This window comes from Cygnus atratus, chromosome 8 (assembly GCF_013377495.2).
Source record: "Cygnus atratus isolate AKBS03 ecotype Queensland, Australia chromosome 8, CAtr_DNAZoo_HiC_assembly, whole genome shotgun sequence".
NCBI lineage: Eukaryota > Metazoa > Chordata > Aves > Anseriformes > Anatidae > Cygnus > Cygnus atratus.
Genome location: NC_066369.1, coordinates 24,392,554 through 24,407,858, shown reverse-complemented (window position 1 = coordinate 24,407,858; position 15,305 = coordinate 24,392,554). Strand labels below are relative to the sequence as shown.

The following is a 15,305-nucleotide window of genomic DNA, read 5'->3' as shown; positions in this document are numbered from 1 at the left end:
CATCTGGTGCCCGTGCAAGAGGCAGCCAGGCAGGATTGCTCCTTTCTATGTTATCTTATAAACAGGTATGGTCTCGACCATAGTCTCACTCAGGATGGATCTTGGACTCCAATATACTCTTGGAAGCATTGACTGTTCTAGATTTGAAACAGCAGGGAGTCTGAATGACCCTTCTTTGAAGACATGAAATCTTCTTAGTGAAACTTGGCAGCTGAAGAGTCCAGTCACCTTCATGGGGAAATAGTAGACCATCTCTGAGGAACTCCACAGCTCAGGAAGGGAAAATGGCCGTTGCCTGAACAACTTTCCTAGAACCTGGCCATAGGCCCAGTCTTCTGCTCAGGAAAATGGGGACAGGACATGAAGAAATGACCTGAGCCATAATTGCTGATGCGTTAAATCTTCACCATAGGAAATATTAATATATATAATTATATATTATTATATATAGTATATAGTTATATGCACTATGTTATATATTGTATTATGATACATACTATATTTTATGCATTTATAATAATATTTCCCATGTATATATATATATGGGAATTGTATCAGAAAGATGTGGGCACAGGGTTCCTGAAATGAGCTCAATGGCTATCACTGAGCTCTAGCCATAGCCCTCACTCCTAGGTGAGACAGGGATCTGCTTGGGATGATAGCTGTCCCTCTGACCTAATTTTAGTCAGGCTAGATGAGTTCCCTTCTAAACCAACTTGTCTAAGATTCATGAAACCAAGTGCATGGACCCATATGGCACTTTGAGATTAGAGAAGTTGAGATCCTGGACGGTTTGTATTGTTAAGCTCACAAAACACTAAGATAAATAATGGAAAATGCTTCAGCTGCTATTTATTTAGGGCAGTTTTGCCACGTGACATCAGAAAATATTCCATGGTGGAATTTATTAACATAAAAATGGACTTGGTGAGACTTTGTGATCTATTAAACTTCCAACTAACGAGACTTTTGTTTATCCAATCGACAGATGGTGTTTTTCTGAACCAGTTATGTTGATTCACAGCACTGAAGTGGTTACTGGAAAAAAAGGACCACAAGTTTAATAAGGAGCAGGCCCATACACAGGCAACAAATATGAGATGTGTTTCACCAGCTCCAAAAGAAAAAAAAAAAGCAGTTTTTAAACCAAATCACCAGAATATTTGCATGCCCACTATGCATGCTCAATGATCCTGGAACAGGAATGCCGTGGGTAAACCAGCTATTTCAGACACACGCACCAAGTTAATTGGATTTCCTTGGAATATTCTGCTCTGGGTTAGAAGAATGACAGTCATACATAGACTCCTCCTTCAGAAATGCTGTCTTGGAAGGCTGGTTTATCTGTTTTATAATAAAGACTCATCCCACTTATGAAACTCAGACTTCTCACTAATAAACACTAACAAACATAAAATCATATCAAGGTTGTGGAAAGCAATGGCAATCTAGAAACCAGGAAAAGAAAACAAAGTGAAGGACTATAAAGAGTGGAACCTTTAAAGGACTCTGGAGCAGCTGAATTCCCAACCATTCTACAAAAATGAAGCGATTTGAACTGTTTATGAAATTAAGTGGAGCTTCTGGAACTGCACACTGAAGTATGCTGAACAGGAAGAAAACTCTTTGCTTACTAGGCCTCAAGGAAAAAAAATCTGTTGTGCTACAGAAAAGAGATACAGCTTTTGCTGTGCAGCAGGGAGCTTACTCCTGCGTGGGTAGATGAGTTGCTTTCAGACCTTTCTTTCACCATCTCTCTGACTTAACATGTTTAAGGAATGGAGCAGTAATGCCAGGGCTTAAGGTGCAGACGGAAGGTCTCCAACAGCCAGGATCCACTATGCTTGTAGTAGAATAGCACGGAAGGGCAGGTATCTTCTGCCTCTAACTGCTCAAATCCAGAATATCTTCAGGAAAATAGGAGAAAAAAAGCTGAAAAGCATTTACTGGAGTGTTAATAACACTCACCTACACCATTGTTTTGTGCAAGTGTAGGTGTGTATGTATGTGTGCATGTAAGCTCACTGATATATAGAAACACACACACAGTTTCATATACCTTCCTAGGTCTGTGCACATGTAATATTATATACATACACAAATTCAGACTAAACTTTATACAGAGGAGAACGCATACCAGAATCTAACACTGGGAAAGGTTTTCTTCAGCATATTTACACGCCTAGTCTCAGGCAGGATGTGGTCTGTCATTGCAGAGGCCACAGCACAAGGTGAGACTTCGCAAAATGTAATACAAGCTATTAATGCTAGTAGGGCTGCAAAATTCATACCTAGTCCTTAGAAGGGAGGATGTTAGGATTGAGAGGGGATTTTCTTCAAGAACTAGGTTGGGTGTTTCTGGGACGCTGAGACAAAAGATGCTGAATTGGACACATGAGGACAAACAGGCAAGGAAATATAAGACTGAGTACAATGACTACATCATATTGGTTGCAATACACAGGGAGAAAAAGATGTAAAACATGTTAAAACAGTTGTGATAATTGAGCAGTTTCAGTGTGACAGCCTTAATAAGTAGAGCGCTGTTCCTCTAGCAACTGCATGTTTTGAATCATGAATTGCACAACTGAACAATGATGTTATACACAAATACAACTGCTACCATCAAAATCAATCTTCGGTGGGAAAATCTGTATTTGCTAGACACGTCACAGCACAGGTGTCATGGCAAATAACAGGTTGTGACATGATAGCTAGCAGTGCAACTGCTTTAGGCTTGTTACTTTCTGAGTCCAGGACAGCTACGTATAATGCCACCTGTGCATAGGGCAGCAGAGAAATCTAATTAGGATTCTTACTTGGATCTCAGCAACCTGATCTGACATTGCAGTTAACCCTGCTCTGAGTGAGGGCCAGAGAGCTCACGACATCCTTTATGACATAAATTATTCTGTGAACTGCAGCATACAAAAAGAGGGATGCTCATTTGCCATCTCTGGTGGGAGCAGAAGACACCTTCAGCTTCATTCATGGAAAAAGGACAAAGGAAAAGCTGGGTTCTGACTTGCAGTTTTGGTGTAGGACAGCTTTTGGGAGAGCCTGTAGGTCAGCCACTGTCCCTTGTTAAAGGAAAGGCCTAAGAAATACAGAGACTGTGCTTTGAAATCCTTCAAAAGAAAGTTCAGCATGGAAGACACAGAGAAATACAGGTATGGCATAGGCCAACGGTATGAAATTTTTCCTGGTAGGAAGGTCGGAGGAGAGGAAGAGACAAAAGGGTAGCCAGCCCTGTAAGGAGCATGTTCTGATAAAAGTGCTACACCTCCCTGCATGCAAATACCGATCCTTCACAAGCTGTTTCCTCCAAGATCTAATGATCTTTACCTGTTGGAAATTCACTGTAATTACAAGTTCCAATGCCAGTTTCTCATTAACAAAGAAATCTACCATGGGTTTTTGCTCTTAGTGATTAAAGATATTGTTAAAGCCTCCACAAATATTTTTTGTACCCACACGGGCTCCTTATTGAATCTGGCTGTCCTCACTTCCTGTCTCAGTACAACTTACTTGTTAAGTTGCTGCCTCACCGCACCCCTGAAGTGGTTGCCTTTAAGTGGCTGGTGAAATGATTAATATTTATTTAGGAAAGTTCTTTGAAGATGATACATGACATAAATATCAGCCAACACTATTATGCTTCCAAAAAAACAATACTGCTTTTGTAAGATTAAAAGCTTATTCCCCCATTAGATTTCTTGAAATTTGTAAAAACAAAATAACGTAACCTTCCCTTTGCAGTTTATCCCTCTTATCTCTTCACAGTTTTTAATAGTCAGTATTTCCCATCTGATTACTGCTAATCACATTGTTATACTGCTTTTACAGCCTTGGGGTTTATTACAAAGCTTCTCCCTTACTCCATATAGGAACAAAACAGTAGCAGGTAGACAGCAATATCCATTTTCCAAAGATCAGAACCATTATTTAATGTTTTTGTAAATATTTACTTTAGAAGCAGGCTAAACGTTACTTAAGATTCGTTCTAAACTGCTGTGTTTAAAGGAAAAAAAAATCACGAGGACATATGGAACTCATCTGAAGGAGAAAAAAAGATGTAACAATTACACAAAAGAATTAATTTCCCTTGCTGTTACCAAAGTGTTATCTTCATAAAAGCTTGTGGCATGCTTTTGAATCTTTGGTTGAACATTGTGATACATATCATGTGGTTTGTGGTCTCTACTTCCTAATGCTTGAAGCTCTGGCTGGAGTTTCCCCAACCTGACTGTCCCACCAAATCGGTACACACCCACATCGCGCTCCCACTGGGATTTCTGCGCCTGTTCTTTTTTTTTTTTCCTTTTTTTTTTTCCCCTTCTTCTTCTTAGTCATCTTACCCACAAGCAGCATAAATCAAGGCGAGGCTGTGTTTTCACAGCTAGGCAGTTCTTGCGACATCAGGGCTGAGTTCAGGGAAATGGCTGGAAAACTTGCTATACCCCCCCACACCTGCCTTTTGGCTAAAGGAAGATGAGCACAGTGCCAAAGATGTTTGTTTATTCTTGCCCTGGGTGCTTTGATATGTATGTCATTGATGAGGGTAATCGCCCTACCTCACAACGCGGCACCCACAACTGAACAGGGCCTTGCATCGTCTTACAGACCTTGGGCGTCTTCTTCGGCGTGTGAGATGTTGGGTCACGTCACTGGAAGTGTTCCTGTCAGACTTCTGATGAGGCCCCTCTGCTGTTCCGCTGCTTTGGAAAAGGTTTGGGAAGGATTCCAAAAGAGGACGACCAAGTCAAGGCCACTCAGACAGGCAAATACACCCATGTCCCATGGGAAGCTGCTGTGAACAAGTGTAGCAGCCCCCCGTGCTATAGTATCATGACAGCATCAAGCTTATAGCTTTTAACAGGCTTGTGGCAGCTTTCTAGGGAAAAACTGCGTACTGTGTTGTGACTGGACTTTTAGCCCTTGTGGCACCACACCTGCTGGGACGCGGATTCATCCAGACATCATCTGAGCTGGGGGCTTGGCCACGTACGGTGACCACCCAGCACCCTGCATGTCCCTGGGTGGGCTGGAGGCGAGCGCTGAGGCACGTTTGGGAGAAAGGTGGGGCCACCAGAGAAAGAGTCATGGCGTGGGCATGTGCATCTGGGCCCTGCCCTGCCTGTCCTGAGTCGTCACACCGGCAGCACAGGGGAGACGAACTGGGGGGCCCAGAGGCCCCAGGGTGAGTGGGGCAGGTGCGAGCTTGCTGCTGACAAGATGGCCTCGCTGGACCCCATGTCGCGCGTCCACATTTCAATTGTGCTGACTGGTGCTGACGCAGTGGTTAGGAGAGTGCTCCTGAGCTTCTGGAGCTCAAGAGCAGAGTTGTGACGATGCACACGTGATGCTGTGAAAGCCTCTCCCCATGCTTGCCTGTGGCTGTGGCTGTTTATGGGCAGCCCCAGCCCCCCGTGTGCCTCTCACACTGTTCAGGAAGCCATGCCTCAGCCAGCCAGGCCTTGGCAGAATCCCTCTCGACTTTGCCCTGAGTTTGGCCACAGCAAGGGCCCTGCCTTGTACCAGCAATTAATATTTTTCATCCAGGAAACCTGGTGGCTTTGTTTCTTCTCAATACAGCAAGGAACTTCCCAGTTTGGGGAAGGTTTTAGGCCTGGAGGTGGTGGACAGGCCGGGATCCCATCTCTGAAGTGTGCAGCGCCCTGACAAGACGCTGAGACAGCTCCTGCAAGCAGTGGCCGCCAGCCATCATTAGCCTGTCCTCACCTCAGAAATCCACACAGCTTTAACAGAGACGGGCATTCGGGAGGAGGCTCAAGGTGCAGCTGATGGACTCGAGCGCCTGTGGCAGTGATCTCCAAAGAAAGTTCCAGGCTCAGTGGTCCTGGATGTGCCCCCGTCAGCAAGGATCAGCCAGGAGGAGGGCACTTTCTCCTGAGTTGTAACTGGAAGCAGGGCAGATAACCAGTGATAGCACTAGAGGGAATGGCCTCAAGTTGCACCAGGGGAGGTTTAGGTTGGAGATTTGGAGAATTTTTTTCTCAGAAAGAGCAGTCAGGCATTGGAACGGGTTGCTCAGGGAGGTGGTGGAGTCACCACCCCTGGGGGTGTTCAAGGAAAGGTTGGACCTGGTGCTTAGGGACATGGCTTAGTGGGTGATATTGGTGGTGGAAGGACTAGATGATCTTGGAGGTCTTTTCCAACCTTAATGATTCCATGATTTTATGTCTAACCACCCAAACACCCTTCAGAGAGGTTTTGTTCAGCCCTCCTGAGGTACTGAGGAGACAGCGGATGCCCAGGGTGGTGATGGCATTGAAGATGGCTAAGGCCGGCTCCGTGTGGTGCCCACGTTCTTGACCTGCCCTCCACCACGACCCTCATCCAGGCTTTGCTGCCCCTGCCGTGAGAGGTCCCTGGGGAGGGCAGCGCCCTTGAGGAACAGGCACCCCAACCCCTCAGCGCCGAGCAGGGCCACAGCGGCTTTCAGGATCCGGCCCCCCTGTTTGAGCGCTTTGGGGACATTTTGCGGGGCGGCAGCGTCGGAAGTCCCCCGAGTGCCGCCCTCGGGCTCTGAGATGAACTCAGCGCCACGCAGGTGCCGCCGCAGCCCAGGGGCGGCGGAGGGCAGGTCACCGCCCTCAGCCCGGTCCTAGCCGCCGCTGCGCTGGGGCGCTATCGCCCCCTAGCGGCGGCCCCGTCCCCGTCCCCGTCCCGGCCGCGGCGGCAGCGGGAGGCGCGGGCGGGCCGGAGCGGCTGCGCGAAACTTTCCTGCGGAGCCCGGGCTTGGCCTCCCCGGCGCGGTGTGCGCCGCCGCACCGCCAAGCAGCGCCCGCCGGTCCCGGGGCGCCGCAGGAGCGTCTCTTCTTCGCCGACGAAATTAAAAAAAAATAAATAATTTTTTTTTTTTTGAGCTATTTCTCCCCCCCCCTCCTCCAGCCTCCTCCCGAAGCGGCGGGGAGGGAAGGGAGCTTCTCCGGTCTGCAAAATCAAAGCATGGCGGAGGCTGGCGATGAGAAGCGTCCTGCCCCGAGCATCCAGCGGCTCTGACAAGCCCGGAGCCAGCGCGGGTGGGGGTGGGAGAGGGCGGGAGGGGGGAGAGCATGGGAGGGAGGGGGCGGCCAGTCCTTCCCCCTGCACTTGTCAGATGCAGATGGGACTGGCAAAGTTTGTTTGAATAAAAAAAAAAAAAAAGCCAAAAAAAAAAAAAAAGGGGGAAGAGCAGGAGGAGGGGGAGGGAAAAAAAAAAAAAAAAGATCCTAGAAATCCAAAAAGGCTCATCTGGGAAAGGAGAGAGAGGAGAGCGAGAGGAAGCGGGATGCAACTCAACCTGACGCTGATCTGCTTCGTCTTCGGGGGGTTCCTGCCCGACGCCGCGGCCCGGCGGGAGCAGATGGACACGGGGCAGTGCGACCTGCCCCGCTCGGTGAGCCGGGCCGGGCCGAGCCGGGCCGGGCCGGGCCGGGCCGCCGGGGGATGCGCGGGGGGAGCCGCCGCCGGGAGGGCGAAGGGGGCGCGGAGCGGGGGGCGAGCGGGGCCGGGGGGGGGCCACCCGTGGCCCCGCAGGTGTGGCGCTGCCCCCCGGGTCCCCCCGGCACAGGAGCGCGGCAGCGGCCGGGGGAGGGAGAGGGGAGAGGGGGGGACACCCTCGTTGTCGCCACGCCGCTGCCTGCCAAGGGTCCCCGCGGGGGTCCCCGCGGGGGTCCGGTGGGGCCGCTCCGTGCTGCTCGTGGTTGTCTGCTCGCCGTGGTTCTCTGCTTGCTGGGAGCTCTGCTGTGGGTTGTGTAGGGAGGTGCACCCCCCTACACACTGCTCCGTCCCCACGGGCTACCCGTGGGTGGCTTGCCCGTGGGTGGCTGCCACCGGCACTGACCGTCCCCTGCTTTCCTCCCGCCAGCAAGGAGAGCTCAACTCCTTCCTCTGGACCATCCGCCGCGACCCCCCCGCCTATCTCTTCGGCACCATCCACGTGCCCTACACGCGGGTGTGGGACTTCATCCCTGACAACTCCAAGGCCGCCTTCCACGCCAGCTCCAGCGTCTACTTTGAGCTGGACCTCACCGACCCCTACACCATCTCGGGGCTGGCCAGCTGCCAGATGCTGCCCCACGGGGAGAACCTGCAGGACGTGCTGCCCCGCGAGCTCTACCGGCGCCTCAAGCGCCACCTGGACTACATCAAGCTGATGCTGCCCCACTGGATGACCCCGGACCAGCGGGGCAAAGGGCTCTATGCCGACTACCTCTTCAACGCCATCGCCGGCAACTGGGAGCGCAAGAGGCCCGTCTGGGTGATGCTCATGGTGAACTCCTTGACGGAGACTGACATCCGCTCCAGAGGGGTGCCGGTGCTTGATCTCTACCTCGCCCAGGAGGCCGAGAGGATGAAGAAGACGACGGGTGCGGTGGAGAGGGTGGAGGAGCAGTGTCACCCGCTGAACGGGCTCAACTTCTCCCAGGTAAGGAGGCTTCTGGGCCTCGTGGCTTATCCCAGGAGCTGGGAGCCATTCTCCTCAAATTTTTGTCAGTTTACCAGAGCGAAATTGAAGCCTGTTGCAGTGGGGTGGGATGCTCGAAGGCTTCAGCGGCCTTTGCATTTGTCTGTCTGTGCCATCACACTGGTCCATGCTGTGTGAAAAAAATGTGATGTGCACAGTGAGCACTATGAGTTTATCACGTGTATTATTTATTTGAGAGGCAAATGTCCAGGGTGTGAATGTGTGTGTCTGCTGGCTTGTCACTTGTGAGGGAAACTTAAACGCCTCTGGTCAGTTTCTGGAGCTGGGTAAAAAGTGCTTTTTTGTTTGTTTGTTTTTAAATAAAGCAGCTCTGTGGTACTTGTCACGAAGGGGATAAAGCATGAACAATGAAAAAAGAAATTCAGCATTGTTCAAATAGATTTAAGTATGTGCAAACTGTTGGTCGTCTTTTAGTAGTTACTTTGGGTCAAAACAAACTGACTCGAGTTGTCCTCATGGTCTGGGGGAAATTAAGTGTGTAATCTGCATGGCTTTTTTTTTTTCATTTTATAACAGGTAAAGTTCAGAAAAAAGAAAAGGATGTAGATTAAGAAAAAAAGTTATTGGTGTAACTGAACTCCAGAATTCTTTCAGTGGATTTAGCTTTAAATAACCAAATACTAAGGCATGAGGTCTATTTCATTTCAGTGGATTAATCAGGAACACAGTTGCAGCTATTGACTTTGCTTTGTGAAACTGTTTATGTGAAATCAGATTTACTAGAAATTCAGGAAATGAATGTGTGTGTGGAAGAAAACAAATAATCCAGGGGAAATTTAAGACGGTGTCAGTTACTGCTACGATATTTCATTTTTAACCTTCTTTTCGGTGTTAATTTTAGATCAGTTATTTCCAGCTGTATCTTACTGTCCTAGTTTGAGCAAAAAAATTCTTGGTGATGTGTGAGTAAGAATTAAAGGACTGATCTTTGGTGTGATTAAAATGTCCTTGGAGTGCCTTCAGCCCTTTCTCCCCTGAAGTCTAGTGGGAGCTGTCTTAAGAGCAAAAAGTCTAGCTTTCACTAAGAGTTGGTTCATCTGATGTCCTCCGCTAGAAGACTAACTGCATTCAGACTTCACAGGAGAAGATTGGTCGCATACACTTTTTTTTTTTTGTGAGGGGTTGTTTTTCAACAAAAATAATAAAAATTTTAAAAAGCCCCCTAGACATTTTCATTAGTTAAGATACATGCAAAACACGGAATTCATTTTTCCTTCTTGTTTCAAAATGCTTAAGTGCCTGTCCTTGCTATTGAACTGCTTCTTTAAGGTGAGGTAAAAATAATTAACCATTGCAGACCTCTAGTAGCATTTGGTTGTATTAGGTCAAACATGGAAGTTAGAATCGAGCATGTGCAAGCACTTGGTTAAAGACGTACCTCTTGGAAGCCTTTTAAATATGAATCATATTACATTCTTTTTCTTTTTCGAGAGAGAGAGAAGGAGTGAGAGAGACAGGAAAAGGGACAGAGCACAAAACTCACTGCTGCTCTTACCCTAAGTCTGGTTTTCGCTCAGTCACTAAACTCTAAATAGCAGCAAAAATTTCCCCTTCATTTTGCTACAATAGTAAACTAAAAAAGAACAGTGTTACCGCCATAGGCAAGTAAAGGACAATCATTTCTGCATAAAGTTTGAGTTGATTAAAAAATACATTTTAATTATTGCAGAGAATTGATATTACTACTTATACACATCAGCATACAGGAGGATTTTTCCTAGATTGAAGGTTTTTCTGGGAACGAGTCCACCAGAACAACATGAGACAAAATTAAATAAAACAAACCAGATATTTATTTTCTTGCTTCCTCTAGATTTCATGCATCCTGACACCTGGCTAGTTGTTTAACAATAGTAATTTGTAATGTTATCACACCGTCTGGCAGTCCTACTGCTTGGTGTATTTCTGTGTTAATTTAGTGGAGTGGATTACTATTGCTAGGTTTCACCTCCTAATTCCAGGTCTTAGAGCCTTCCTTAAGCAACACATAATTAAACCACACTAAAATGGAAATCAGAAATTGAGCAGCTTTTGTCTTGTGGGGTGTTTGCACAGTTTGATGAGAACATCTGTTATAAATTACAGTCCCGAATCTGCTAAGGGCATCAGCAGTTTTTACCTGTTTTCAGCATTACTGTTACAGGAATACTGCATGTAATTCCAGCATTTGGAGTTCAGGTTTTCAAACTGTGCCTTGCTGAATCATGTCAATGCTTTTGTTCCCTCTGTCCCCAAAGTCCAGTATTTTTGCCCTTAGCAAATTAAAAAAGAAAAAGGCTTTTTTTACTTCCCCTCAAAGGCAGCTTTGTGCTACTGCAAATATTTAATCTGACTACATGCACCAAATCTGTTAATCTGATACCGTGAGGAGGAGGAAATCTAGGAGTGGTCCTGGTGTGGTACTTGGTTTTGATCTGCTCTGAAAGAAAGCGGATACACTTGCATTTTTGACCAAGAATGATCTTTGAAACGTTCTGTGCGTCACTTTGAAATGTTGATTGTCTTAGCCGGATGAAAAGATTAAGGTGGCTCATATAATTGGCTGCTTCCTGGAGAGCTAGCTCTTGCAGGTAAGAGCACAGTGCATTGTTTTGTTTCTCTTATTGTAAGCTCAAAAACTTTGTAGTTTGAGACCCTGTTCGCCCTGGAATTTCTGGTCAGTGTTTTGTGCAGCTTTCCCAGACCCACTCCCTTTGCTCTGCCTTCCCACTGCCTGGCTGCACAGCTCTCGGAGCATCCTTGCTTCTCCTGTGGCTCTGGCAGCCGCTGGTGACATAAAATCTATGTGTTGGCCCTAGGTTTTATATAGCTGGTGGCAGGGCTTCTAAGGCACAGCTAAGACAGATCAGATTTAGGCCAGGTTGAAATTTCACAGTTCCTTGGTTTAAGTATATTCAGGGTTTCACTGAAGGCAAGACAGAAAAAGCTAAAAAACGCACAGAGAAGAAGCAGCAGACAACTTTTCTATCTGACAAGACAGATGTTTATTTACAGAGTGACCAGAAAAGTGCAAAATCAAATGTTCCAGGATGGAGAACAGCTGATAGAGGGATAGAGGGAGTTCAAGGCCTTGTCTGTTTGGGATACCGGGCAGAGGCAATGCACCAGGACAGGCCACGCGGGCTGGCCCACGCATCCTTCAAGGCCTAGATTAGGAGAGGGCTTTCACTTCCTCTCTAGGACCCTCTCCCCAGACTGAAATATACTGTTTGGGCCAGGGGGATGCAGAAGGTAACTGCTGCAGCTGCTCAGGTCTGTCAGCGTCCTCTGACAGCCCCTTCCCTTTGCAGAGGGCAGGCACTGGGCTGTGACTGCTGTGGGGGGCTCCTGCTCCTCGCCCCGGTGGTGTTTGTCCTCGATCTGCTGCTCGTCCCCACCAAGAGCCAGCGAGGCCAGCAGCAGCTCCACACAAACTGCTCGGCCTGGGGCAGCTGGGTGTAGCTCTTGTTTCACAGCTCAGGCCTACCTCTCAGCAGGGTTCCCAAACTGAGAATGTAAAGGTGTACGTGTCCCTTCCTCCAAGTTGAAAATAAAACCTTTCTCCCATCCCATCACACATTCTCTCACTGCAGGGAGAATCTGCATGCAGCTGTGCCAGATGCCCTTAATCCCAAGCATTGTAAGGGGAATTTGGTGTAGGGATTTGACTTTATCCTGACTGATCTGTCAGGGAAGTTGTTAGGCCAAAGGGGAACCATGAGCAGCCCCTTTTCTCTTCCTCTGGTCGGGGCTTTCTAAGCTGTGACTGAGTATTCTCTGGCCGGTATCATTTCAAACTGCAGGGGGAGATGTTAAATATCAAACCGGTGTTGATTGGATCAGAGACTGCCTCAAAGAAAGAAACCTTAGACTGTGCCAGATTAAACTTCACACTTCACCATTCTTCCCCTTTCATTTCTTTGCCGCCTCATTCTCTGCACAAATAAACCTTGTCTCCCTACTTTCTACCAATGAGACAGCATTCAAGGGGCAGAAATTACTTTGTTAACAAAATCAGTCTTCATTTCCCAGGTCCTGCTGTTCCATCAGACCCTGGGACATGGCAGCTTTGATTACTCTGGTGATAGGATTAGAGGAGGAACAAGTGCTGTTTAATAAAAGGCCAATGGGTGGTCCATCAAGTTTGGTCACTGACAGATCTGCAGTCTTGAAGCTAGACCTTCAATGGCAAAACAGCATGACATTAATATATAGACAGGCCCACGGCTGTGGACTTGCTATTCCATCTCCCCTGTCCCCTCAAAAAGATTAAACATTTCTGTAATCCCAAAGCTGAGGTTCTGGGAGCTGACAGGAGCTGGCGTAACTCACTTCATGGGGAATTTGCCTGTTTGCATGAATGAAAGATCCAGGCTCCAAGTTTTCAGAACCAGATTAAAGGGCTCAGTTTCAGAGCTAGTTGATTTTTGACAGCCTGTGTAATTTACTTGAGAGAATATTCTTGATTTGATTTTTGTTTTATTTTATTTTATTTTATTTTATTTGTTAGGAAATGTGGTATTTGCCTAATAAAAATTGTGCCTTTTTGCTTTCAAAAAAATTTCAGTCTTTATCAAAAGGGCAAGATAATCAAAAATCGTTTTCTATCATCCGTTTAGATTGCTGATTATTGTTGGAAGAAATGTTGTTAAAACGCTTGATTATGCATGCGTGCACATAATTTTCAGCTTGCTGGCTCTAATTTAATTATCACCCCCTTCACCTCCCTCCCCAACCCCAGAGTAAAAAACAAATACAAAAATTCCCCACTAAAATTAATCTCAGGGTAGAAACTTGTCCAGCAGAAATAGAAATCCTTCCACTAACTTCCTCTGAATACTAGTGGAGCTCCTTTACATCTGTGCCACGGAACTGCTGAGGGTGAAACCGTGTAGGTATTAAAACAAAGGTAGTTGCAGCAACACCTGAAAGGATCAGCAGCTGACGTTTTGTAGGTAAAACTGGCTGTACGTGCTGCTCTTTACAGCCGGTTACTGTGCGCTTCTTCACCATAGTCCCCTTGAAAGGCTCACCCTGGCGTTTGAGGCCTATGAAGAAAATAGCCAGTCAGTTAATGACGACTCAAGCTGGCAGTTCGTCTCTTGTAATTACTGGGTATATAACTGCAAGAGGTGTATATGGAGCAGGTGAGGTATGAGCCCTTCTCTCCCCTGATCCTTCACACCTCCCTCGGTAAGATCCAAGCCTGAGACAGTTCTGCCGGCCTTCCACGAGCAGGCCCGAAGAGATCTTTGCTGGTTGATTTGTTTGCAGAATTATGGGTGCTGCTAGTAAGAGATTTTAGGCAGGAAATGCATCTTTGTAAGGTGGGCTGGGAAAGGAACAACCCTCAGAAAACCATGGCGAACAAGGAGTGTTTGAGGCAGCTGAACGTTACCAACGTATACAAGTCAATTAGCAGGATTTGGGCATTTTTTCCCTGTGTGTGTGGTGAGAGATGAGTTGGGGTCAGAGCATGGTCTGTCTCTCGCCAGCAGCGGGGAGCCCCGAGAAGCACAGGGGGCACCTGGGCACATGTTTTGCTCCCTGGGGGAGATCCACTGCCCAGGCTCTGCTCAGGGAAGTGATCAGAAGAGGATCAATGGCCTGAATCCATCCCTATCCTCAGGCACAAATTCTGCTTTCTAACCCCTGTTGTGGGATCTTCCCTGGACAGTTTTTCACCTTCAAACTGTTCCCTCAGTGAGTGCAAAATACACCCCTTTTCAGTAAATGATATTCCTACAACGATGATTTTCTGTTTGTTGTCTGCTTTCGGTTTCTGATGCTCTTGCAAGAGCAGTCAGGATCCTGCCCTGGGCCCAGAGTGCTTTACTTATAAACAGAATGAACCATTGACCTTAAAAACCTCAACTTGAAGTATAGTGCAACCTACAGTCCTCAGAAAGTCTTTAACAGCCTCCCCTCAGCTCCCTGGTGAGTAGCAATCCACGTTATAAAGCCAGCCCACATCATTCAGGCTTGTCGGAGGTTCCTGTATTGAAAAGGCCAGAAATGATCTTAAGCAAGGGCACTCATTCACCTTGCACTCCTGTGGAGACAGAGATCAGCGGCAGGGCTCCTGGCAAAGCATATTTGGAACTTCAGAGAGACATACTGTAAAATAACAGGTTTCCCCTGTGCTAGGCCTTACACTCCAAAACCATTAATCTCTTCACTGTCGTTAGGAGTTGATGAGACAGGTAAAAAGCAGAAGGAATCAGAGAGTTACTGCTTGAGCCACATGAAATTGGTGTGATTTCTTTCATCTTTTGGTCCTGTTTAAGGAGTTCCCTGCATGCTCGGATAACGGATTTTAAGATATTGTCCCCAGGGCACATACCATTTAGGATAGTACCAAACCTGAGTTTTTCATCAAGGACCAGTGTTTGGGAACTTCATTTTTAACTTTCAAGAGTTAACATTAGAAGAGCCTTATTTTTCAGGGAAACTTGTCTGCCTCGTCCCCACATGCTTTCCCAGGTTCCTATTTCAAACCTATAAACAATTCAGATCCTAGATGCTTCTGGACTTAAAATCCACAAAAAGCACTGTGGGGTGGCCACAAAGCTTCAGTATCTTTCTGAACCTCTCAAATTATTTATGTGTGGAAGTCTCTTGAGACATTTTTCTGAATATTGCAACAATTTGTGGACCTGATATTCTTTCTATAACCCATAAAGCATTATGGGTTCCAGCTTGCTTGAGATACCAGAAATTAAACTGGTGCGTACAGAGCTTAAAATTGCAGATATCACTGTTTGAATGTAACATCCCAGTTCTTGGACTGGGAGTGGAACAAGGCTGTCCTCTCTGCAGACTGGGAACAGAC

General features: G+C 47.0%; 1 protein-coding gene across 1 annotated transcript in view; it reads left to right on the top strand.

Annotated features, from left to right (window-relative positions):
- Positions 1–6,924: 6,924 nt before the first annotated feature.
- TRABD2B (TraB domain containing 2B) overlaps positions 6,925–15,305 on the top strand; it is a 279,578-nt gene continuing 271,197 nt past the window's right edge. Inside the window, exons 1-2 of the mRNA XM_035537684.2 lie at positions 6,925–7,402; positions 7,874–8,434. Of these exons, the coding sequence (XP_035393577.1) occupies positions 7,295–7,402; positions 7,874–8,434 (669 nt within the window). The 5' untranslated portion in view covers positions 6,925–7,294. The remainder of the gene's footprint in view (positions 7,403–7,873; positions 8,435–15,305) is intronic.